The sequence below is a fragment of the Caloenas nicobarica genome, chromosome 15 (genome assembly GCF_036013445.1).
Source record: "Caloenas nicobarica isolate bCalNic1 chromosome 15, bCalNic1.hap1, whole genome shotgun sequence".
NCBI lineage: Eukaryota > Metazoa > Chordata > Aves > Columbiformes > Columbidae > Caloenas > Caloenas nicobarica.
Genome location: NC_088259.1, coordinates 4,596,891 through 4,619,983, shown reverse-complemented (window position 1 = coordinate 4,619,983; position 23,093 = coordinate 4,596,891). Strand labels below are relative to the sequence as shown.

Sequence of the window (23,093 nt, the reverse complement as noted above, 5' to 3'; positions counted from 1 at the left end):
AGCTGGAAAGTTCTCTTGAACAAGAAAAGAAAATCCGCATGGACCTGGAAAGAGCAAAGAGGAAGCTCGAAGGAGACCTGAAGCTGACACAAGAGTCTGTGATGGATCTGGAGAATGACAAACAACAGCTGGAGGAAAAACTCAAAAAGTGAGTGTGTGATATGTGCTTGGGCTGTGTGCTCGCTCTGCCAGGACAGTGCCCACCTCTACATCAAGGTGACATGTGGCCTCTGCAGGGGCTGTTGGGATGTGGCTTTGAGCCCTGCTGGTGTGATCATTTCAGACAAAAGGAGGGCTTCGTTTCCCTGGGCACTGTGTAGAGATGCTGAGGAGTTTGTCAACTGCACAGACTAATAGATCAGGGCATGATAGACCTTCTTCTGTACATGGGGTTGGAGAGGAGAGACTTGCCTGACAGGATCCTAATGCAGATCTGGGACCTCAGCTGTAAGTAGAGACTTCAGCACTCGTGTCCCATTCTTGTTGGGGAACTGGAGAACAACACCTGGGGACCTCATGGAAAGCCTCAGAGACAGGTTCTCTGCCAGTGTGGCCACTCCAGCCCTCCCTCAGAGCAGTCCATGTGCTGCTTCTTATCCCTACAGCCCCTGTCCTCTGTGGATGGGTTTTTTAGTCCTCTAGACCTGGATGTTACAGTGCAGGGAACAATCTTCCTCTACCTTTAGGTGCCAGGGGGACTTGGCAGGACAATGTTTGTCTGACCATGGGCTCTGCGTTCTTTCTGTACAGGAAAGATTTTGAAATGAGTCAACTCAATTCAAGGATTGAAGATGGGCAAGTGACTGAGGCCCAGCTGCAGAAGAAGATCAAGGAGCTCCAGGTATGGCAGGAAGGAGGAGTCCTAAATTTCCATGAGATGTAATGTGCTGAGGGGTCTGCATAGGCCAGTCCATCTCTAAGCACAGAGGCATCTCTTTGGCAGAAGTGTGATGAAAAAACCTGGCATTGTTAGCAGGAGCAAAGCCCTCTGCCAAAATATGGTAGACTGAAAATTAAAGAATGAGTTATTGAGGTGAACGCTAGTACCAGAACGCGGAACAGCTTCTAGGATGTAGTTCTCTGGCCAGACTAAAACCTTAAATCCAGTGTCCAAACTCTGAGGATCCAAATCTAGTATGTTGGGCTGCTTCCTATCAGAGACACGAAGATTCAGGCTTGTTTGCATGGAGGTTCCCAGTGAAAAGAAGCTGATAATAATCAGCCTGGATCCTGACGGCAGGGCACAGAGCAGAGCAGGAGCTCTGCAAAACAGGCTACCAAGGAGCACCAGCCAGGCCTGTCCCAGAGAATCCCAAAACAGCCCAAGCATTTCCTCCAGAGCAGTGGCTTAATGCTCTCCAGTATCAGAGGAGACACTTTGCTCCATTGTGGGGAGAAAAGCTGCTGGAGCTTCACCAGGCTACCGCCTCATTCTGTCTCTGCCAGGCCCGCATCGAGGAGCTGGAGGAGGAGCTGGAGGCTGAGCGTGCCGCCAGAGCCAAGGTGGAGAAGCAGCGGGCAGAGGTGTCGCGGGAGCTGGAGGAGCTGAGCGAGCGGCTGGAGGAGGCTGGTGGGGCGACGGCCACGCAGCTGGAGATGAACAAGAAGCGGGAAGCAGAGTTCCTGAAGCTGCGGCGGGACCTGGAGGAGGCAACTCTGCAGCACGAGTCCACGGCGGCCGCCCTGCGCAAGAAGCACGCGGACAGCGTGGCGGAGCTCAGCGAGCAGATCGACAACTTGCAGCGCGTCAAGCAGAAGCTAGAGAAGGAGAAAAGCGAGATGAAGATGGAGGTGGACGACCTGTCGTCCAACATTGAATACCTCACCAAGAACAAGGTGCACACTGGCTCTGTATGGGGCAGGTTCATCTCTTTGGTGAACATGGGTAGAACTGGTCACAGTGTGTTCAGTGCAGCCACGTACATGACATGGGATGTTATCTTGGGTAGCTCTTTGCCATGGCCAAGTCCCTCTTTTTCACCAGGTATAGCTTGTCCCTGTGTTACTACGGCAACGCTTACAGGGTGCTTTGCTTGTCCTAGTCAAGTCTGGAGGATCTGGGAGGACAGGATGAGAGGAAATGCCCTCAAGCTGCATCAAGGGAGGTTTAGATCGGATATTAGGAAAAAATTATTCATGGAAAGGGTTGTCAGGCATTGGAACAGGCTGCTCAGGGCAGCGGTGGAGTCACCATCCCTGGAAGGGTTTAAAAGACATGTAGACGAGGTTCTTAGGGACATGATTTAGTGCTAGAGTTAGGTTATGGTTGGCCTCAATGATCTTAAGGGTCTCTTCCAACCAAAATGATTCTACGACATTTCCTGGGAAACTGGCTGCCGAGAGCTTCTGTGAGCTCAGCAGAGACACGAGAGCTCTGGCAGGCTCCTGCTCTCCACCTTGAGCACACGTGGGATGAGCCCAGCAGGGCAGCGAGGTCCCAGAGTGGTGCAGCAGCTGAGCCCCTCCCGGGAGAGCGGTGCTCTTGGGGAAGAGCTGGGTCTGATGTGGGCTTTGCCTGGTGTGTGCAGGCCACTGCCGAGAAGCTGTGCCGCACCTATGAGGACCAGCTGAGCGAGGCCAAGTCCAAAGTGGACGAGCTGCAGCGACAACTGACTGACGTGAGCACGCAGCGGGGCCGGCTGCAGACCGAGAACGGTAGGTGGGGGCAGCAACCAGGGGACGTGTGGCTTTTCTGGGGTTGGTCTTGCACTGGGCCATCTGAGCTGGAGAGCCCTGGTTCATCTGGACAGACTGTTCTGCTCCTCCCATGGACAAAAAAATAGCAGGAGCTGCATCTGGAGTGGAGCAGAGCGGGATGTCTGTGTTGGACCTCCACTCAGGACTTGCAGACATGCCATATAGCTTGGCAAGGCAGAGGAACTCTGTGGTGACACTGGTGGTGCTTGGGGACATGCTGTGATTTTGGGTATCAAGAGGGTTTTCCTGGCTGGTGTACTTTGCCTTTAGCTGCCTGTACCTCTGCTCATGGGCCCCAGCCTGCCTGGGTGGGGATACAGCTGGGACTGCTGGAGGTCTTCATGCAGCTCTGGGGGAGGGCAGGCTAACACGAATTGCAGCCCTTCGGCCCCAAAATAGCTGGTTTGCCTTTTTGAACCCAGGGGAGCTGAGTCGGCTGCTGGAGGAAAAAGAGTCCTTCATCAACCAGCTGAGCCGTGGCAAGACCTCATTTACACAAAACATCGAGGAACTCAAGAGGCAGCTGGAGGAAGAGACCAAGGTGAGACCAAGCAGTGGAACAGGCTGCCCAGGGCAGTGGTGGAGTTGCCATCCCTGGAGCGGTTTAAAAGACATGGGGACGAGGTTCTTAGGGACATGGGTTAGTGCCAGTGTTGCGTTAGGTTTAGATTCGCTGATCTTAAGGGTCTCTTCCAACCAAGATGATTCTATGAGGCTGCTGGGGTATGGCTGATCTGAGGGGCTCAGAGGGACACAGATCTCAGGGGATGGGACACGTGTCCCACTGTGACAGTGACCTGGCTTCTTGGACTGGGGAGGTGGGATGTAGCTGCACACGGGAGCCCCAGGGGCAGGTCTTAGCCTGGAAAAAACAAAAGTTCCCTCCTGCTGCCCCCAGTCCATGTGCCATGGCCGGTGTCCCAGAGCCTGGGATCAGCAGCTCTTCTCATGAACTCTTGGTTCCTCAGAGCAAGAACGCCCTGGCCCATGCCCTGCAAGCCTCCCGCCATGACTGCGACCTGCTGCGCGAGCAGTACGAGGAGGAGGTGGAGGCCAAGAGCGAGCTCCAGAGGAACTTGTCCAAGGCCAATGCAGAAGTAGCCCAGTGGAGAACCAAGTATGAGACGGATGCCATCCAGAGGACGGAGGAGCTGGAGGAAGCCAAGTGAGTCTCAAGCAGGAGTCAGTTCCTCACAGGTGGCAGGTTTCTGCTCAGGAATGGGGCTTTCTCAGACCCCAGGGTGACACTGCACCCTACTGCCTGAACTTGAGGCTGTTTTGGGCAGGCTGTGGCCTCCTCTCCTTAGAGCAGCGGGGTGGGATGACACGTGGGATGAGAGCACTCACCTCTTGCTGTCCTCGGCAGGAAGAAACTGGCCATCCGGCTGCAGGAGGCAGAGGAGGCAGTGGAGGCTGCCCACGCCAAGTGCTCCTCGCTGGAAAAGACCAAGCACCGGCTGCAGACAGAGATTGAGGACCTTTCAGTGGACCTGGAACGTGCCAACTCAGCCTGCGCTGCCTTGGACAAGAAGCAGCGCAACTTTGACAGGATCCTGGCGGAGTGGAAGCAGAAGTATGAAGAGACTCAGGCAGAGCTGGAAGCATCGCAGAAGGAGTCACGTAGCTTGAGCACGGAGCTCTTCAAACTCAAGAACGCCTACGAAGAGTCCCTGGACAACCTGGAGACCCTCAAGAGGGAGAACAAGAACCTGCAGGGTAGGTCTGGGCTCAGGCTCTCCTCACAGACTCTGTTGGCTCCCCAGGGCAGCCCATGACTCCCCTATTCTCAGCTATGAGGTGGCACAGGGGAGGCAGGCCTGTAGGCAGGGAGCAGACAAGACCTTTCTGCTCATCCAAGCCTGGCCCAGTTTCTCCTGGGAGGGATGCAACAGCCCAGCCGGGAAGCCAGCATGTGTCCTGCCCTCTTGATGCGGGCAGATGGGCAGTGTTACCTGGCTCTTGTTTCCACGTGGTACATGTTTTGCTGCCGTGAGTGCCATGGTCGGGGCATGTTGCTGGCTTGGGGGTGTTGCTCTTGGACAAGCAGGTCTCCACGGGTCCTTACACCTCTCCCATACCGCCTCCTTCATCCAGGGCACAGGGGAACCCACCAGGCCCCAAGCAATGAGGGTGGTGCCTGTTACGCAAGCACAACCTCGGCTGCTTTCCAAGGGGCTGTGGGGACATGGGCCAAGCTTGGGTAAAGGGATGAGGAAGTCATCTGCACGGAGCTGGCTAGGCAAAGGCTGTCCTGACCAAATGCCCTTCTGTCCCTGCCAGAGGAAATTGCTGATCTGACCGACCAGATCAGTATGAGTGGAAAAACTATCCATGAGCTGGAGAAGCTGAAGAAAGCCCTGGAGAGTGAGAAGAGTGATATCCAGGCAGCTCTGGAGGAGGCTGAGGTGAGTCTGTGTTTCCCCACTGGTGCTCGCACATGCCTGCTGCCCTCAAGAGCCCCTATCCCACCAGCAGCACTGGTCAGGAGCAGTGACGCTCCCTGTGCTGGCAGGGTGACAGTCCTGAGCCAGGCTGCAACCCCTGGGCCATGCTTGGGGCGGGTGTGAAGCCCCAGCCGGGCTCTGGGGTGGCTCCACCTGCCCCTAGCGCCAGGCTAGGGGCAAGGCCAGGCTGGGGTGGGTGTCTGGGGAGATTTCCCCCCTCCCAGGTCCACCTTCCCATGGCTGCTGCTTTCTCTAGGGAGCGCTGGAGCACGAGGAGAGCAAGACGCTGCGCATCCAGCTGGAGCTGAACCAGATCAAGGCTGACGTGGACAGGAAGCTGGCGGAGAAGGACGAGGAGTTTGAGAACCTGAGGTGTGTGCTGGGAAGGGACAGGCTTGGCCACCGCTGTGGGGACAGAGCTGGCACCTTGGGTCTGACAACACTGCTCTGGACTGGCTGTCCCTGGGTGGATGGCGCTGATGCATCGTCCCTCCCACAGGCGCAACCACCAGCGCGCCATGGACTCCATGCAAGCAACGCTGGATGCAGAGGCCCGGGCCAAGAATGAGGCCGTCCGGCTGAGGAAGAAGATGGAGGGAGACCTGAATGAGATGGAGATCCAGCTCAGCCACGCCAACCGCCAGGCCGCTGAGTTCCAGAAACTAGGCCGCCAGCTCCAGGCTCAGATCAAGGTTGGGCAGCCACGGGGTGGGACTGTCCCTGCTGCCAGCCCCAGCTCCCTCCTGTCCCTGCTGACCCCGTGCTGCCCGGCAGGACCTGCAAATAGAGTTGGACGACACGCAACGCCACAATGATGACCTGAAGGAGCAGGCAGCCGCCCTGGAGCGCCGCAACAACCTGCTGATGGCGGAGGTGGAGGAGCTGCGGGCAGCGCTGGAGCAGGCGGAGAGGAGCAGGAAGCTGGCGGAGCAGGAGCTGCTGGAGGCCACCGAGAGGGTCAACCTGCTCCACTCCCAGGTGAGGGACCAGCAGATCCCAGGTCTCTGCTGGCACTGCAGTGCCAGGAGCCTGTCTGGCCACAGTGAACGGCCAGTCCCTTTGACACTGCCCTGTGTCTGCAGAACACGGGCCTGATCAACCAAAAGAAGAAACTGGAGACCGACATCTCACAGCTAAGCAGTGAGGTGGAGGACGCAGTGCAGGAGTGCCGCAATGCTGAGGAGAAGGCGAAGAAGGCTATCACGGATGTAAGAGCGTGGTGGGGATGGTGCTGTATGGTTTGGCAAGGGGCTGGTGGATGGGAGAAGAGGGTAGGGTCTTGGATCTTCTGGCAGGGCTGCCTGGCCTTGCGGTGATGCCTCTCTGCTCTTGGCCTTGCAGGCTGCCATGATGGCCGAGGAGCTGAAGAAGGAGCAGGACACGAGTGCACACCTGGAACGGATGAAGAAGAACATGGAGCAGACCATCAAGGACCTGCAGATGCGCCTGGATGAAGCCGAACAGATTGCGCTCAAGGGGGGCAAGAAGCAGATCCAGAAGCTGGAGGCCAGGGTGAGAAGGCAGGGGCAGACCCCTGGTTGTGCCCCCCAGCAGTGGGCTTCTGGCACTGCCCCAGCCCTCTGGAGCCAGGCTGGGCCACAGTGGGACCCTGGGCAGTGAGGGACAGTCCCCAAGGACTTGCACACCTGGGCCAGCTCCCAGCCTTTGCTTGGGGTGGTTTAGCCCTGGCTGTGGCTGCTCTGAGCCTGCTGCTCTGAGCCGCTCTGCCTCCACAGGTACGGGAGCTGGAGGGAGAGCTGGATATGGAGCAGAAGAAGACGGCGGAAGCCCAGAAGGGCATTCGCAAGTATGAGCGGAGGATCAAGGAGCTGAGCTACCAGGTACAGTGGTGCTGGGCACAGGTCCAACCCTGCAGGACTTGACCCAAATCTCTGTATGCTCAGATCCTTGTGTTACCCAACACCCCACTCAAGCCCCCTGGCTTCTTCTGGGCTCTATGCTGGGACTGATAGGAGCAGGACAAGCTTCTTTCTGTCCCAACATCCCCCACCACTCTGTCTGTGTCCTGCCCCCTTGCTGGCACCTCCTCAGCAAGGGACTGAGGGACCAGGGGACATGTGGCTGGGTCAGCACTCTCTGCATGAAGGGCCCTGGCACCCGTGGGACTCTGGGATAAAGGGATTGGTGCAGCTGGAGTTGGGAAGGGTTTGCTGGGGTCCTGCTAACAGGGCCGGGGCATTTGCAGGCTGAGGAGGACAGGAAGAACCTGACACGGATGCAGGACCTGATTGACAAGCTGCAGAGCAAGGTCAAGAGCTACAAGCGGCAGTTCGAGGAGGCGGTAAGTGCCCGTCCCCACTGTGCTCTCCTGGGGCAGGGGACTCCGGGGCTGCCACGGGTGGCTGCGAGGTGGATGTGAGGACGTCCTAGCTGTCCCCTCACCCTGTCCATGGCTCCCCAGGAGCAGCAGGCCAACTCCAACCTGGTGAAGTACCGCAAGGTGCAGCACGAGCTGGACGACGCCGAGGAACGTGCCGACATCGCTGAGACGCAGGTCAACAAGCTGCGCGCCCGCTCCAGGGAGGTCATCGTCTCCAAGGTAAGGCCACCGCCGCAGGGAGGAGACAGCAGTCAGGAGCTCCTGTCACCCCTGGAGCCCCTGGCTGCATCCTGCCCAGTGCTGTTGTTCCCTCCTGCCACTGCTGCTGGGAAGTGAGGGGTGGCAGAGCTCTTGGCCTCCAGGACCATGATCTCACTGAAGCCACTTTGGTTTTTTTGCCAGCATGAGTAGCAGGAGCCCGGCTGCCAGCCCTGCCCTGTCCCCAGCCGTAGTGTGGTGGCACATGGCTGCAACAGTCACTGCCAGCTCTGCACTGTGTGAATAAATGTAGATCTGCCAGGACTTGCTCTGTTGTGTCTGTCAAGGGGTACCCAGGGCCTGGGGGCGGCGGGGGGGGCAAGCTGGGGGCCTTGGGGACATCACTCACAGCCTCCCCTCTCCCTGCTCCAGTGCCCCAGCTTGCTCCAGGCTTTAGGCAGGATTTGGGCAAAGGGCTCTTTCCTCATGCCTTCCCCCAAAATGCTTCATTCTCCTCTGAGCTGAGGCAGGGCAGGGATGGATCAGAGCTCCCCAAGGCTGCTGCTCCTGCGGAAAACATCACAAACCACAACTGTGGTACCGGAGGGCAGAGGGAGAGTTGCTACAGCTTTGGAAAAGGGACTGCAAAGAAAGACATCTCCACTAATTTCTTTAAAATAGACTTCTTTAATAGTTTCCATTTAATATGTTTATTTGCAGTTAGTAAATTGGCATTAACCTGGGCAGCACAAACCTCAGCAATCCATGGGGACAGCGCAGACTTCCAGAAGTATCTGTTAGTGACAGGGGTCCCACCTCCCCTCCCCTGTCCCAGCACCCAGCCCCCTGCACCTTCCCCTGAAGCCCGCACTACGCAGGACACGTCCTCCCCATGCTCTCCAGAAATAAGACAAAACAAGGATGAAGGACAGAGCTGTCTGGTCCCTCTCAAGATTCTTGAGGCATCTGCTATGTGACCCCCTGCCCGCTGCAGCCAAAGCCTTTCCCCAGGAGCCCAGCGTGCTCCCTCCTTGGAGGAGCTGCCGTGGGTTTCATCCCTGTGCCACCCACCTCAGCGAGGACTCAAAAGTCACTGCGCTGCCCCGCAGGGAAGGTGGGAGCCAGGAGGCAGAAGGCAGGTTGGTGTGAGAGCAGCTGGGCCCACGGCCGAGGAGGGAGGTTTGGCCCCTAACTGTACATTACATAAATACAGAGATGGAAATGAGACTCTGCAGGTTTATAGCAGCAATCATTGGATGCACCAATTAACTAGACTATGGAAAAGGCATCCCTTAACTTAAAAGCCTTTTAATTTGAAGCATTTATTTTAAGTGTACATCTATTACAGTTGAGAAGAAGCAAAGATACACCAAAACCACAAATACCCAAGAACAAAAAAGTACAGATGAGAAAGAAATCAGCTCAGGGGAGGGAAGGGGCAGGGGGGTGACCTGATGAAGAACACAGAGTTGCAGCTGCTGTGGTGAGGAGCTCCCTGACACAAGGAGTGTGACCTGGGTGATATTCCTGGAGCAGGGCAGAGTCTGCCCAGGGGATTCAGCCCCCCAAGGAGGGAACAAGCATCCCCAGGAGCTCCTGCAAGGCTCCAGGTTTCTGCACAAGCTCAGCAGCTCCGACCACCTCACAAGCACAAGCGAGTACAGACTGCAAGTCCAGAGCAGGACACCCGAGTGTGAGAGAAGCGAGAGGAGAAGGGTGACATTCCGAGAGCACGACCTGCACCCGTAGCTGGAAGCCTCATCCAGGCCCTGGCACAGGGATCCTCAGACGGGTTTTGTTCTGCTGGCAAAGATGAGAGACAAAACTCTACAGCTCTGGGACATCCTCGTCACCAAGCCCTCTCCAGAGTCTGGACAGAGCTGAAGTCAAGTCATCTCATGAAATAAGTTAAGAAATTTTTAAAAAAATTCAGATGCATGTCTCAAAGAGAACTGTGTTCTTTTAGCTGGAGCTACAAGATGTGTGTTTTTTCACTCAAATGCAGTGGCTCAGGCCTTCAGACTATTTCATTCCTGGGAATCTGACTGTCTTAGAGCAACAGAATTAACAGAGCAGACAGGACATGTGCAGGTTTTGGCAATCAGGACTGCTAAAACCTGATTCTCCTTTCCCAACACATCCTGCAAAGTTACTTTTAACCAGGAGTGTTTATTCCCAGCATTTAACACATTCTGATTAAAACAGGCCAAGGAAAAACCTGACATCTCCAGTAAATATTGCACTTCAAGATTAACGTGTGTGTTGATATTAAGGACTGAAAGCAGAGACTGACATAAGACTTCCAGGCAAAGCAGGTTAGCAGCAAGAGCAATGGTCCTGAAAAGGATTTTAAAACCAAACTAGTTACCCAAGAAGGGACAAGCCGCAGGTTTAAAAAATTAGTACATTTTAATGCTAGTGCTCCGTGAAAAAGCCAACCCCTGTTGCAATTCCACCACTGCTGAAATGTCTCTGTTCTCCGCAGCGTTGTAAAACGCCTTCAGGTGGGAAGGACCTGCAGGAGAGACAGGAGGAGCAGAGGTTCTCTCCTAACGCACGAAGATTTAGTACCAAACGATCCAAAAGTAGATGGTAAAGAGGTGACTGGAGCTGGGGCTCTCAGGAATTAAAAGCACACACACGCACACACACACTCACACTCTAACCAACCCGAACCCCCCGATTCCAAACCCCGATGGAAGAGTGAAGGGAGTCCCCAGGGTGGCTCTGCCCACAGCTGGTGTGTCGGGGTCCCAGGCAGGCTGGCTCCCTGGACCTCACATTTGGAGGGCAATTTCTGTGCTTTTTGACTTGCTAATTCTGGTAGCCATGAGACAGCCACAACTAAATTGGCACATACAGAGTGTCCTCATCTGTCAACAAAAAAAAAAAAAAAAATCTCTGACCAGCCACATTGGACTGGGACAGAGGAAAAAATAATAATGAAGAGGCTGGTTTTTGCAGGTGAATATTTTTATCCCAGAAGAACTGGAAGATACATCCCTGAATGTGTTGCCCAGAGAGCTTTCAAAGTCTCATCCATCAGAGATCGGAGATGAGGACCGGGTGGGGGCTGGGGTTTTGACAATGCTCCACGGTTCCAAGCCGCACACGCACACACACACTACACAGCGTATCCCTGAAAATCCACGGGCTGCGAGGTACCCTCCAAGCGCTGTCCATCAGAAGCCAGAGTGAAGAATTACTCCTCAGAAAAGTCTCTGTCAATGTCCATATACGCCTCGTCAATGTAGCTAACTATGGCACAGGGGGACGTCCGGTCGGGACTGAGCAGTATAGATACAGTCTCTTTCCAGTAGGTAAAACTAATACATGAGCTCTGTGGGAAGAGATGAAGAGGCTGGTTAACGTGGTCCACAGGCACCAACATGCAGCAGAAGACACATCCCGAAGCATTGAGCAGAGAGAACGGAAAATCACCTCCTATTCAGCTCACTTCCCCAGCCACAGTTCAGCACCCGATTCACCATGCAGCCCACCCTCCCTGGGCGAGGAGCGGACGAGGTGGACTCTGAACCAAGGACACCTTCTACAACCAGACACAGGCAGGGCCTCCCAGCACCCGTCACAACCCCAGCCCTGCTAGAGCAGCACAAAGTGACAGCGCCCAGCAAGCCTGTGTGGGCAGGCAGAGCCGCACTGAGCCGTACACACACACGAGCGCAAACTTTTCCTTTGCTGTCACAGAAACAACACACTCTCCCTGCTCCCATCCCTCCTGCATCATCCCCTTAAGGCCAAGAGGCCCCTCCGGCAGCCCTACACCACGTGTATTACAGAATCACAGACTGGCTGGGGTTGATCCCCCAGTCCAACCCCTGTAGATCCCCCAGTCCAACCCCTACTCACGCAGGGTCACCAGAGCAGATCACACAGGTCGGTCCAGGCGGGTTTGAATGTCTCCAGAGAAGGAGACTCCACACCTGCTCTGGGCAGCCTGGTCCAGGCTCTGGCACCTCACAGCAAAGAAGTTTCTCCTCATGTTCAGATGGAACCTCCTGTGTTCCAGTCTGTGCCCATTGCCCCTCACCCTGTCACTGGGCACCACTGAACAGAGTCTGGTCCATCCTCTTGACACCCACTCTGGAGATATTTATAAACATAAGTAAGGTCCCCTCTCAGCTTCTCTTCTCCAGGCTGAACAGCCCCAGCTCTCTCAGTCTTTCCTCATAAGAAAGATGATCTAGATCCCTCATGATCTTTGTAGTTCTCTGCTGAACTCCCTCCAGTAATTCCTTGTCCTTCTAAAGTGGGGAGCCCAGAACTGGACACAGTACTCCAGTACTACCAGTATTACCCAAAGCCTTTACACACTGGACAACTATTTCCACCCCACCAGCGGCCCAAGACACAACAAGTACAGCAGCATGTGTGCACAGGGAAAGGCCGGTTAAGATGCTACAGCTCATCTGGGAGCTGGATTCTGTCCTCCCTCAGCATCCCCGTGCTGCCCATCTCCCCAGCCCTGCCGCTCAGACCCACTCAGCATTGCCACGTCTCACTTCTTGTGAGTCCTGTCTGCACGGAAACCCAGCACCCAGCCTGTGGTAGCCTGACTGCTCGGGGAAGGGACCTGACTGCATAAGATGGTGTGAGAAACACCACAGAAAGTTACACTGGGGGAAGAACTTGCTCCCTTCTTCCCTTCACAACGTCTCGCTCCCCACTTTCACTACATGACTAGTAAACAGATATACTGCTGCGAGTGATTCTTGCCATGGGAAGAGGTTCACGTACATTTTCTAAGCAGGTGCTGTCTTTATCCTTGTTGAGGTAATGCTGTTGCCAGAATCGCAGGAGACTGTGGAAGTTGTTCAGGATGAAGCCTGGGTATTTTTCTGTATATTCCATCTGTTGCAAAGTGCGCAGATAAAAAGGTAGCTTTTCTTTCCTTCGAGCCAGCATTAGGATAACTAAACTTGTGTTCAAACAACTGACATTTTCCTAAAAGTAAAAGTGACACAGTAGGTCAAACGAAGGAAAATAAAAGCTGAGACACCAATTGTGCACATGCCCTTACAAAACATGCTCACGATAAGTACGCAGAGGTGCTCTTAAATATATTACGAAAGAAGGGACATGGGTCTCCTCAAGAGAAGCCGGGTTCCTCCCTGCTCCCAGCCCATCGCTATGCAGCACCAGCAAGTTATCTGCAAAGTTACTGTCAGCTCTTTACCTGTGTAAGTGTCTGTACGTGAATAATATTAATGAGACGGAAAAGAAAGGACATCCTCATAGACATCTGGGACATATACGATAACAGGCGGCACTCTGACAGGACTTCCGCGACTGCAGCAAAAGGAAAAAGACAATCATCAGGTGCTTAAAGTTCAGACACATTGGTCCAAGTAATCTGGCAGCAAGGTGGCATTTTCAAAATTTTCAAGGCTCAGACTTAAAATAAGCATTATTATTACCAAACACACACACCCACCATTTCTTGTTCTTTACCTTTAGCATCAGACTGATTCTCAAATCGGTCCAGGGACAGCGTAATGCAGCGAACAAGCATGTTTGAGTCAACCAATGAACTGTTGATCTGATTTAAAAATATCTGAAACTAAAGAGAAATACTTCTTAGCGTTGCATTCAAAAACAAGCGAAAAAGTTCATCCTGCATGAACACTCATACATGAGGTCTGGCAGAACAGCACTTCACACCCTTTTCAGAATCTGCATGGCCAAGAGATGTACTAAACCAATGACTCTGTTGGCACAAGGGGAACAGGTCAGCGAGCCCAAGCAGGAATTGCTACGCGCAGCGTTTGGCAAGTAGGGCAACAGTGAGTGTTCTCCAGATTTTCAACGCTGAAAGAGTTCACTTCCTGAAGGTTATTGGAGGAATTGCCTTGAATTCTGAGCACAAGCACCTAAACCATGCGCTTCAGCAACATAAAGAACCATAGACACGGACAATTTCCCCTTCCCTTCAGAATACTGCCAAAATACTCAGGATCTTTACCTTTTTGTTACCTCTAATGAGAATAAGAGGTGATCCACACTCCTGGGTCTGCTGCAGCCAGTCCATGCCAACACTGACACTACAGGCTGACCAAAGGTCCCTATAGCAAGTACTTTAAAAACCAAAGCGGTGCCAAGGTCCTGGCACCACTAAAATCTATTTTGAAGCTGTGCCCCTTCAATAAGACCAAGATTTCATACACTGTCTGTTTTGAAAGAGGGAGATGAGACAATGTGGCCGCTGGCCTCTGTAGTCCCTCCAGCTACACTTACTTTGAACAGCAGACAGTGCTCAGGAGGAATACAGCAAGGGATTCATACAGAATGAGAATTTTAAAAAGTTATAGATCAATAAATAGGAAGCACACAAAGTATAAAGACAGATCCTCTAGAATGCGAGTTTATTTTCCAGAAAACAACCTGAAATTAAATATATCTGTCTTATAAATAGATCTCTGCTTCTGTTCTCCAAGGTCTGGCAGACCTAACAGCAACCAGGGAAAAATTACAGTAACATAAGCAAGAATGTAACGGCATTCAAAACCTACCCAACAGCTGATGTTATATGCACAAAGTGCACAAGAGCATGAAACCACTTCACATAGAGAGCTGCCCGTTCTCAATCTACATATGCAACTAAGTTTTATAGGTAACTACATCAGCCATGACTTCTTAAAATGTCTGTAAGTTCAAATAACATCAAAGATAGGTCTTTTTGCTGTATCAAATATTAATGAATAATTTAAGTCATCTCTGTGAAGAACTGCCCCCTCCTGAGCTCCAGTAAAAGATTTTTTGGAGCCTGGCTCAATGTCCACAACTATCAGCTTAACCCAAAACCCAGCGACTTCACAGGAAATGTTCTGCCATTCTGAGCCATGACCTCAGACCTGCCTCATCATGTCACAGGGCAATGTTTTCTGCACAGCTCAGCATTTGCTGACGCAAACAGCTGGGAACACATCTGGAAACACAAGCGTATGCAGAAGCACATGCGCTCGGGAAGAGACTTCGGCAGCTCACTCCTGCACCAAGCTCAACGGTCACACCAAAATCAGCAAGTGAACCTGAGTTTCTTAGTGCTACCTTTGGTTCTAAGAGCATGTAATTTGACCCACTGGGGACAGCTTTTACAAATATTTACCTTCTCATCTGTGTTGATGTACTTGTTGAACCTCTTGAATGCATCAATATTGAATTTCATCAGTTCTCCCAGAAGGTCAAAGTAACTCTGAAGCACATCTCGTGATTTGCACTCACTGTCAACAATGCAGTAGAGAATATGCTGGCACGGAAAGAAAGCATGTTATTGCCACAGTTTAGCCCCAGGCAGGGCAGCAGTACAGTATAGACTGAGTATAGTATAGGGCTGAGCTCTTCTCTTTAGTGACCAACAACAGAACCCAGGGGATGGCAGGAAGATGTGCCAGGGGAGGGTCAGTTGGACATGAGGAAAAGGTTCTTCACCCAGAGGTGCTGGACACTGGAACAGGCTCCCCAGGGAGATGTCACGGCCCCAACCTGACAGCGTTCAAGAAGAGACTGGACAACGTCCTCAGACACACGGTGTGACCTGTGGGATTGTCCTGTGCAGGGACAGGAGCTGGACTCCATGATCCTGGTGGGTCCCTTCCAACTCAGGACATTCTATGATTCTGCCAAATGAGCCTCCCAGGGATGCAGGCTACACAACTGGCCATCCCACACCTGGGTGCCACAAGCAGAATTCACAGATACTTTTCAAAAATTGCTCTATTCCCAGTGAATACTTAACCCTACATTTTTATCCTCGTTTGAACGACAGATAAATCCTTCTTGATTGCTATGGAGATATGTTACAGAGGAAGCATGACATATACTTCATTACCTCCAGGAGTCCTCTCTTTAGCAGGAACATCTGGTCTGCATAGGAGGTGGTGCCTCGCAGAAAACTTTCAACTGCCCTTGCTTGCCAAAACCTGGGAAATAGAAGAAATGAAGTTTTAATTTTGGAGCAAGTGGAGTATTTTACCACAACTACAACAGAAATCAAATTTCCTAAACAGTTTCACTCCAGTCTGAAGCTGGATTCAGACCTGTTAATCCTGCAGAAAATCACAGACCATGGTGGGTACAAGGTCCAGCGCCAGCTTTGGCATCATCCCTCACCTGGGCCAAGTGCAAACAAAATCAGATCTTTTCATAGCTTATGATTTCACAGCTTCTGATTTTCAAGCATTTTCAACTGTTGTGGGCTGTATGAAAACAAACTGGCTTCCCAGTCAACTCAAACCAGCATGTTAAAGCACAAAGTGAACCCACCTGAAGGAGGATTCAGCTGGTTCTTTCTTCATGACCTGAAGCAGTCTGGTCAGCAAACCTCTTTTCCCATCACAGACAAGACTCCTAGAGCATGTGAAGAAATTACAGCATGAGTGGAAGGGCTGGCAAGCACAGACCTTGTAGAACACTGAATCCAGTCTCTTCTCCAGAGCTTTTAATAATCACAACCCCAGTATTAGATACACAGTACAAATATTCATTAACTTTCATTACTAGTTCTACCAGTGGAAGAGTTCTCCTCACTGTCTTGGGTAAAAGCCTACAATACCTGCAACACGACTTCCAAATAAATCCTAAAGAAAAATTAATCATTTTCTCCCAAAATGTTAATGATTTCAGAATACCAATTCACAGCTTGTAGGAATTAAGACATTAGAAAAAAAGAAAGTAAAACACCTTCTTTGCTCAACAAATGTAAAGGAAGCTCTAAGTTCTGTTTAGGAAGCAGAGTATGAAAACCTAGATGTTACATAGCATAGTCTTCTTCTGTATGCATAAGTATAGAGGCTGTAGTACTGCAATACTATTTGTATTAAATAGCATCTTCAGTAGAGCATCTACCTACAGTAAGCTCGTGCAGAAGCAATGCCTTGATCTCACGTACCAAGAAAAGCAACATGGAAACAAAATTCTAAGGGTGAAAAAACCCACGAAGTTTAGACCAGACGCTGAGCACTGCTGCCTGTCTGGCTGTACAAACCATTCTGCAGAGGTAGAACATGATGCTTCGAGTGGCTCACTTCTACTCAAAAATCGCCCCAACGCAGCGGATGGACCCAGGTTAATGGTTCCGTGCTGTATCAGCACCTTTGCTGGGCAGTCGGCTGACAAAACCCACGTGGGAAATGGTTTTCTTGCAGGATTATTGTTGGACTCGATGATCCTGAGGGTCTCTTCCAACTGAAAAGGTTCTATGATAGTCTGTTCTTACTAACACTCAAGAGAGATGAGAAATTTTGCAGGTTGGAAAAAGCTGTTTACATGCTTGATCTGCTTCCTTTCAGCATACTAACGGTGAATTTTTTCCCCTAAATACCTACTTCTTTTCAAACAGAAGCAGAAAGGTACCCATGCTTAGAAAGAAAGGATCCCAGTAATACAGACACCATTTCTTCCCAGTTAAGCACAGTATTATGATGATAATTATAATCTAGAAATCCTCTTAGAGAACTCCCTTTTGAAGTGAGGTAAATCTGCTCTGTGCAGACCAGGTTCCTGGTGATACTCTGGGAGTATTCTGACAAACAATTCTACAATGTTTTACCTTGTGAGGTTTGTACATCAGAATCGTGTATTGAAGAGCTTATTAAATCCAAATAGGCAGTCTAACAGATATTCAAACATAACACTAGTGATTCTGTAAGTGGTTTAACATGTTAATCTGATTTAGCTTATTCTAGTTATTAGCTGCTCTTGAAATAAAGACTGAGAAGACACACTTAGATCTGTTTATACAGACTGGAAACGGACATTATGTTTGCACAGACTATTTCTGAATCTCAAAACTGAGATTTATTAGTAGCAGCAGCTCACACATTAGAGGGATCCCAGTTTACTTTCCAGGTCTGTAGTGAGAACAGCCAGACTAACAGCCAGACCCAGCAGATCATAAGGAAGCCTGGGCCATGAACATAAACCTCCCATTTTAGGTGACTTTCGTTCTTAAGGCCTCTTACTCTGAGCACAAGCACTTTAAGATTTGCTAATGACAACGAATATCATACAAACCTAGACGCTCCCTGCTGAAACACATCACTGAAATTAAAGCAAGTGCGGTGGACAGAAGGACTTCAAACAGAACAGGTGACGACAAACCTCCAGTGTAAGTGCTTGTGAAACGCCAGGAGCTGCCGAGCTAAATCCCCACCCCTACTCACCTGTCTGTGTTGACAACTGCATCAACTTCAGGGATGTTGGCTTTATGGGAGATCGCGCTCAGCTCGTTAAGCTCTTGGCTGTTTAAAAGGAGATACTTGTTCCTAAAGCAAGACAGTTGGGGAGTAGGGGAGAAAAATACGATGAAATCAAGAGGCAGACAAACGTGAAGAGCAAAGCCGCTCGCCCACGAGTGCTGTTCACACTCCACTCCAAGCAGGGTCAGGTACCTGCTCTGTCATAAACCTCCTCCAAAATTTCACCAAATGAAAGTTTCAACACCAACTGGCTTTGAGATGCTGGTTCTTTGCTGATCTGCTCAGGACGTTATGGTTTGTTTTGCAAATGTTTGCTTCCAGATAGCACTTTTTTTTTTTTTTTAAATCTCAGCAACATTTTGCTGCATTTCAGCAGACAAATAGCAAACTTTTTTACAGCTTCCCACAGTTTTTCTCTGCCTTACAGTGACCATGCTCTTTATCAGGAATAAATCTCAGTTAGAAAGCAGGAATTACAAAAAAAAAAAAGTACTCAATCATCCTGGTATTTTATTACCCTGAGCAAACTGTTTACTCTGGAAATTTTTAAAAACTTCATGAAATGTAGAAAACAAAACAGGAATGGATATAAACCCAAGGAATTTGCACGAAATGCTTTATCAAATACTGAACTTTTCCTAACAAAAATGAATTATCTGTAAAGTAAATTAAATGTAGAACAAGTCTGATGAAGTAGAAATGTAACCCAGAGGCTCCCTTTGGCAGATCCCCTGTCACTGCCAGTGAGCGCCCTCAGAGTGCCTGCCTCAAAGTGCTCAGAATCAGACAGTAAAGCTGTATTTATCTACAACTATCTGAAAGGAGAGTGGAGCATGGAGGGTGTTGGTCTCTTCTGTCAAGTAACAGGTGATAGGACGAGAGGAAACGAGGAAACGGCCTCAAGTTGTGCCAGGGGAGGTTGAGGTTGGATCTGGGGAACAATTTCTTCTCCAAAGGGCTGTCGGGCATTGGAACAGGCTGCCCAGGGCAGTGCTGGAGTCACCATCCCTGGAGGGGTTGGACAGATGGAGATGAGGTTCTCAGGGACATGGGGCAGTGCCAGGGGTGGGTTATGGTTGGACTTGATGATCTTGAGGGTCTTTTTCAACCAAAATGATTCTATTATTCTATTTTAAGGAAACCTAAGAGAGCACAGGATGCAGTGGTGAGTGTTGGGGTGTACAAAGAGAAGCTATTCATCAAAAAATATTGACTACACAGAAGTTAAATTATTATCAATGCAATGGGGATGCCTTATTGCTTCAACCACTGTCTGCCGGATCAGTGCCCAGTGAGGCTGTCACGTGAAGCTGCTTTTGACCTGGATCAACAGCAGGTTTCTCTAATGAACACGCAGCCTCTCTCTCCATGCAAAAAACAGTTCTACAAGTTTGATTTACACAGTTTTACTGAAGTTTACATTAGTACACAAGTAGTTGTCCTCATCTTGTCCTCAGTTAACTCGGCTTATCTGTGATTTCATAGAAAGTTAATGTAATTATTTGTTTAAAAGCCCAAAGGAGATTACACACATTCCACTTGCTCAAATGCTCCAGCAGAAATCTGTTTTCTGTTTAAACAAGCCTGAGATCTTTGTAGTAGCCACTTAAGTAGGAACATTGTCTAAAGAGATTTTATTGGAAAATGTGGAGTGATTCCTGGGCAAACAATGTCTTGCATGGAGGATTTACAACAGGTCAGCCTTCCCCTTATGTTTACAGTATGTCCAGCAGCTCCCTGCTCTTATTAAAGCCAATACTCCCCAATCCAAAAGGCTGATACTTCAGTGTGTGTCTCTCTCAGTACTAGATAAAATCTACACAAAAATATCACCCTGGCAATACGTGCAATATGCCTCAGATGCAGACGTTCGTAAGGTGGTGTGCCATTCCTTACAGGACTGAACCAGAGCAACAGGACTCTGATAGAATGCACGACAAGACTCTGCAAGTCAGAACAGAGCAACAAGCACCTCTGTCCCAGCAGTAAGGAATTAAAAAATCCCCCAAACAAATAACAACAAAACAAACCCCAAACAAAAAAACCCAACAAAACACAAAAAAACCCCCAAACAAAAAATCAAACAAACCACCACCAAAAAGCAAACTGCATCATCCTTCAACTACTCCAGCAGACTCGACCTTCATAAGAATGACTTTTGAAGGCAAATTAAGCTTTCTTCCTAATTCCAGCCTAGCTCCCTGATGGCTAGCTGACAGATTATTGTTCCTCTAACATTTTCCCCTCCAGTTTAATCAGGTCTTCTCCGTTGCTGGTATTTAGAACGCAATCATATCTTCCCAGCCTTTTTGCGAAGGCAAAAGAGTATTGATTAACTTTCAGAGGCAGGCTGTCTTCCACTCTGATCTTCCACCAGCCTTTGTTTCATGCTTGTTACTCTCCAAATTAAACTTGAACATGTCCTCACACGCTCTTGTGAGCGCACGCTGCCAACTCTCACAGAAAAGACAGATAAACAGCATCATGAACGCTGCCTTTTTATTTCTTCAGCCAGAGAGTGTTAACTCATCACATAAATGTTGCTGTTTGTTTCAACATGAAGCAAAATGGGCTAATTTTAATAACCAAGATACTAAGCCATGCCCATCCTCAGCCTTTTCCCAGCAGGAGCTGGAAGGCATGCGAACACCTGAATCGAGTTTAAGGACCGTACGAGGTTGTGTTCACATGGAGTCTGCATTGTGCTTAGGGCAGACGCTCTAAGCGCAACCAGGCAAACAAAACCACCAAGCCACAAGACAAGCTACCACAGCTTTTCATACTCACTCGTGGTGATCACTAAAGCTCTGAAGAAGCCTCAAGAACTGTATCTTTAAAGTAATGTCCTAAAAAGAGAGAAGAAAGGTCAAAAAAATTTGCTTTAGTATTTTTGGGTATCTTTTGTTACCAGGTTGACGTGACACAGCGGAATTGAAAACCTCTCCAAATCAAACCCATTTGGACAGCACAGCAAGTGACTTGCAGGAATGGAGAAGGCTGGACTTTGCAGACTTCCCAAACTAGAAGTGGAGGCTGCCTCCAAGCCTACGCATTAGCAGTTAATAATTTCTTCTCATTGCAAAGGCAAAAAAGCTCATCACTGTATTGAATTTAGAACATCTAGGTTCGAAAAAACAAAACAAAACCAACCAAAAAAACCACACAAAAACCAAAACCACCACAAACCCCGCCAAGAACCGCAACCCCTCAAAAAAACTGACTGCAATCCATTTTTGGTTCTGTGCCTCTCCTTGTTATTAGACCCACTAGCTATAATTTCCTGAAGTTTTGGTCATCTTCTGCCTCTGGCCTTCAGGGACCACAGAATGTACTCCTGTCCCAGTTTCTGAACTAGGAGAGAGGCTAAAATTGCCATCTGCTAAATTGCTAGCATGAGCCAAACACAAAAACAATAATTTGCAAAAAAATGAATGCTACGACACCTGAATTCATTTATTATACAAGCACCCAGTTACTCAATACAGCTCCTCAGAATTATACAATAAGATAAAAATTCAATACAGAATTGAAAAGGTTACTCACTGGGCTGCAATCACAATTTTGATTGTGTCCATGCAGAACAAGGGCTGACGCCGAATGTTTTCTCCAGATCAGTTTGTCAAACAAGTTATTGAGGCCAGGGATCAGTTTGAACTCCGCTATCATTTTATGAACCTGGAAAAAAAAAAATACATACTCATCCACTGCAGCCTTAAATACAGATATAATGTAGCCTGGTAAAAGATGGGCACAATTGTGTCAATCTCTGACAACAGGGAGTGAATTCTTTTATCAAACAGCACGTGTTTGTGTTAACATGCACAGTAACCATGGTGTATCATTAGAGTACTTTCCATTTGGTAGACATGGATAGAAAAGAGACATTTTGGGAGAAAGCTGCTAGACAGTGCTTCAATTAACCACTGTGCCCCTGGAAGCAGCTTTGGACATCAGGAGAGCACTTACAGCACATCGAAAATCCATCTATAGCAAATTTCTACATATTACAAAACTAAGCCGAGAACATTCTGCTGCCAGTCACTCACTGAGCACCCTTTGCCTTTCTGAAGCTGAGCTAGTCCTCTGAAAACACAAACTAACAATATTGCTTTTGTTCAAGTGACGTGGGCAGGAGTTTTGAGCAAAGCAGAGCCCAGCAGTAACACAACCATGCTGCAGTTCAAGGGCTGCTCCTTCAGGTTCAGAAGAAGTTGAACTTCTTTAGAGAATGCTCAGAAGAGAGGAAAACACCAAATTACCCAGGTTTATTTATCAATCTGCCTGCCAAGCTAGGACATGGTACATCACGATATGTTTGAAACGGGCTATAGAGTTACTCATGTAAAAAAGCTGATAATTTTGGTATCAACAGCTGTTAAATACCTTCAGCTCAAGTTTTGACACTTCTGATGTAAGCAATTTGGAAGATGAAGAACAGGAGAAATACAAAGTGGGACTCACATCAGCTCTAGGCATATGACAAGCACTGTCCCTGGAGACAAAGTGCAAATTAAACCCATGCATGACTGGGAAGTCCAACATGCTGTAAAAATTAAGTGCCCAAACCAGTAATGGACACGTTCCTTAAAATCAAGTCACCTAAACGATAACCTAGGTCACCCCCAAGATACAGAATCGTAACTAGCAGTATTTCAAACAGATCACTCCATTTTGTTCTATTTCCTCAAATACCTGAATGAATCAAAAAGATTTGAAGCCAAGGCTATTTTAGAGGTTTTAATTCTTATTCATGTTCGCGGTGTAGCTGATGGCCTTGTGCTTTGCTCTTGGCTGTAGCCACCAACCTTCCCCTACTACCCAGACAGACTGTAAAGCTTGGACTCCTCCGGTGCTCCCTTACTTTAAAATGCTCTCACAACTTTGATCTAGTCACAAGCCTCCAACTAAAACAGCTCTGAGGAAGCCGTCCGAACAAAGCACTGCCTGTAGTCCCCATCCCTCAGTGGCCAGCACGGCACAAACACAACAGGATGAACCCAAGTGTGTGAGCTGCCTGCAAGAGCCTCAGCCCCTCGCTAAAGGAGGAGTAAATCTACGCTCAGCATTTTAACTCGTGAATCTGCTCCTTTCCACACCAAGCATAATGTGTTTATTCCAAATGATTCATCCCTGATTTCAAGTGTCTTCAGTTTACTTTTAGTTTGCTTAACTCTAAGTTCTCACCTGACAGCTGCA

The 23,093-nt window shown here is 49.5% G+C and overlaps 2 protein-coding genes across 2 annotated transcripts in view; one reads left to right on the top strand and one right to left on the bottom strand.

Annotated features, from left to right (window-relative positions):
* Window positions 1-8,004, top strand: part of MYH7B (myosin heavy chain 7B) — a 29,197-nt gene extending 21,193 nt beyond the window's left edge. The window contains exons 27-43 of the mRNA XM_065645692.1: window positions 3-148; window positions 751-841; window positions 1,447-1,836; window positions 2,529-2,655; window positions 3,120-3,238; window positions 3,666-3,862; window positions 4,064-4,413; window positions 4,978-5,102; window positions 5,398-5,513; window positions 5,641-5,833; window positions 5,916-6,119; window positions 6,224-6,349; window positions 6,483-6,653; window positions 6,878-6,982; window positions 7,348-7,443; window positions 7,564-7,701; window positions 7,885-8,004. Of these exons, the coding sequence (XP_065501764.1) occupies window positions 3-148; window positions 751-841; window positions 1,447-1,836; window positions 2,529-2,655; window positions 3,120-3,238; window positions 3,666-3,862; window positions 4,064-4,413; window positions 4,978-5,102; window positions 5,398-5,513; window positions 5,641-5,833; window positions 5,916-6,119; window positions 6,224-6,349; window positions 6,483-6,653; window positions 6,878-6,982; window positions 7,348-7,443; window positions 7,564-7,701; window positions 7,885-7,893 (2,703 nt within the window). The 3' untranslated portion in view covers window positions 7,894-8,004. The remainder of the gene's footprint in view (window positions 1-2; window positions 149-750; window positions 842-1,446; window positions 1,837-2,528; window positions 2,656-3,119; window positions 3,239-3,665; window positions 3,863-4,063; window positions 4,414-4,977; window positions 5,103-5,397; window positions 5,514-5,640; window positions 5,834-5,915; window positions 6,120-6,223; window positions 6,350-6,482; window positions 6,654-6,877; window positions 6,983-7,347; window positions 7,444-7,563; window positions 7,702-7,884) is intronic.
* A 982-nt stretch (window positions 8,005-8,986) lies between these two features.
* The window catches only part of TRPC4AP (transient receptor potential cation channel subfamily C member 4 associated protein), a 36,632-nt gene continuing 22,525 nt past the window's right edge, over window positions 8,987-23,093 (bottom strand). The window contains exons 10-19 of the mRNA XM_065645984.1: window positions 21,441-21,572; window positions 20,685-20,743; window positions 17,862-17,963; window positions 15,964-16,047; window positions 15,530-15,620; window positions 14,807-14,947; window positions 13,153-13,261; window positions 12,878-12,990; window positions 12,439-12,645; window positions 8,987-11,020 (exon numbers count right to left, since the gene is read on the bottom strand). Coding sequence (XP_065502056.1) covers window positions 10,883-11,020; window positions 12,439-12,645; window positions 12,878-12,990; window positions 13,153-13,261; window positions 14,807-14,947; window positions 15,530-15,620; window positions 15,964-16,047; window positions 17,862-17,963; window positions 20,685-20,743; window positions 21,441-21,572 — 1,176 coding nt within the window. The 3' untranslated portion in view covers window positions 8,987-10,882. The remainder of the gene's footprint in view (window positions 11,021-12,438; window positions 12,646-12,877; window positions 12,991-13,152; window positions 13,262-14,806; window positions 14,948-15,529; window positions 15,621-15,963; window positions 16,048-17,861; window positions 17,964-20,684; window positions 20,744-21,440; window positions 21,573-23,093) is intronic.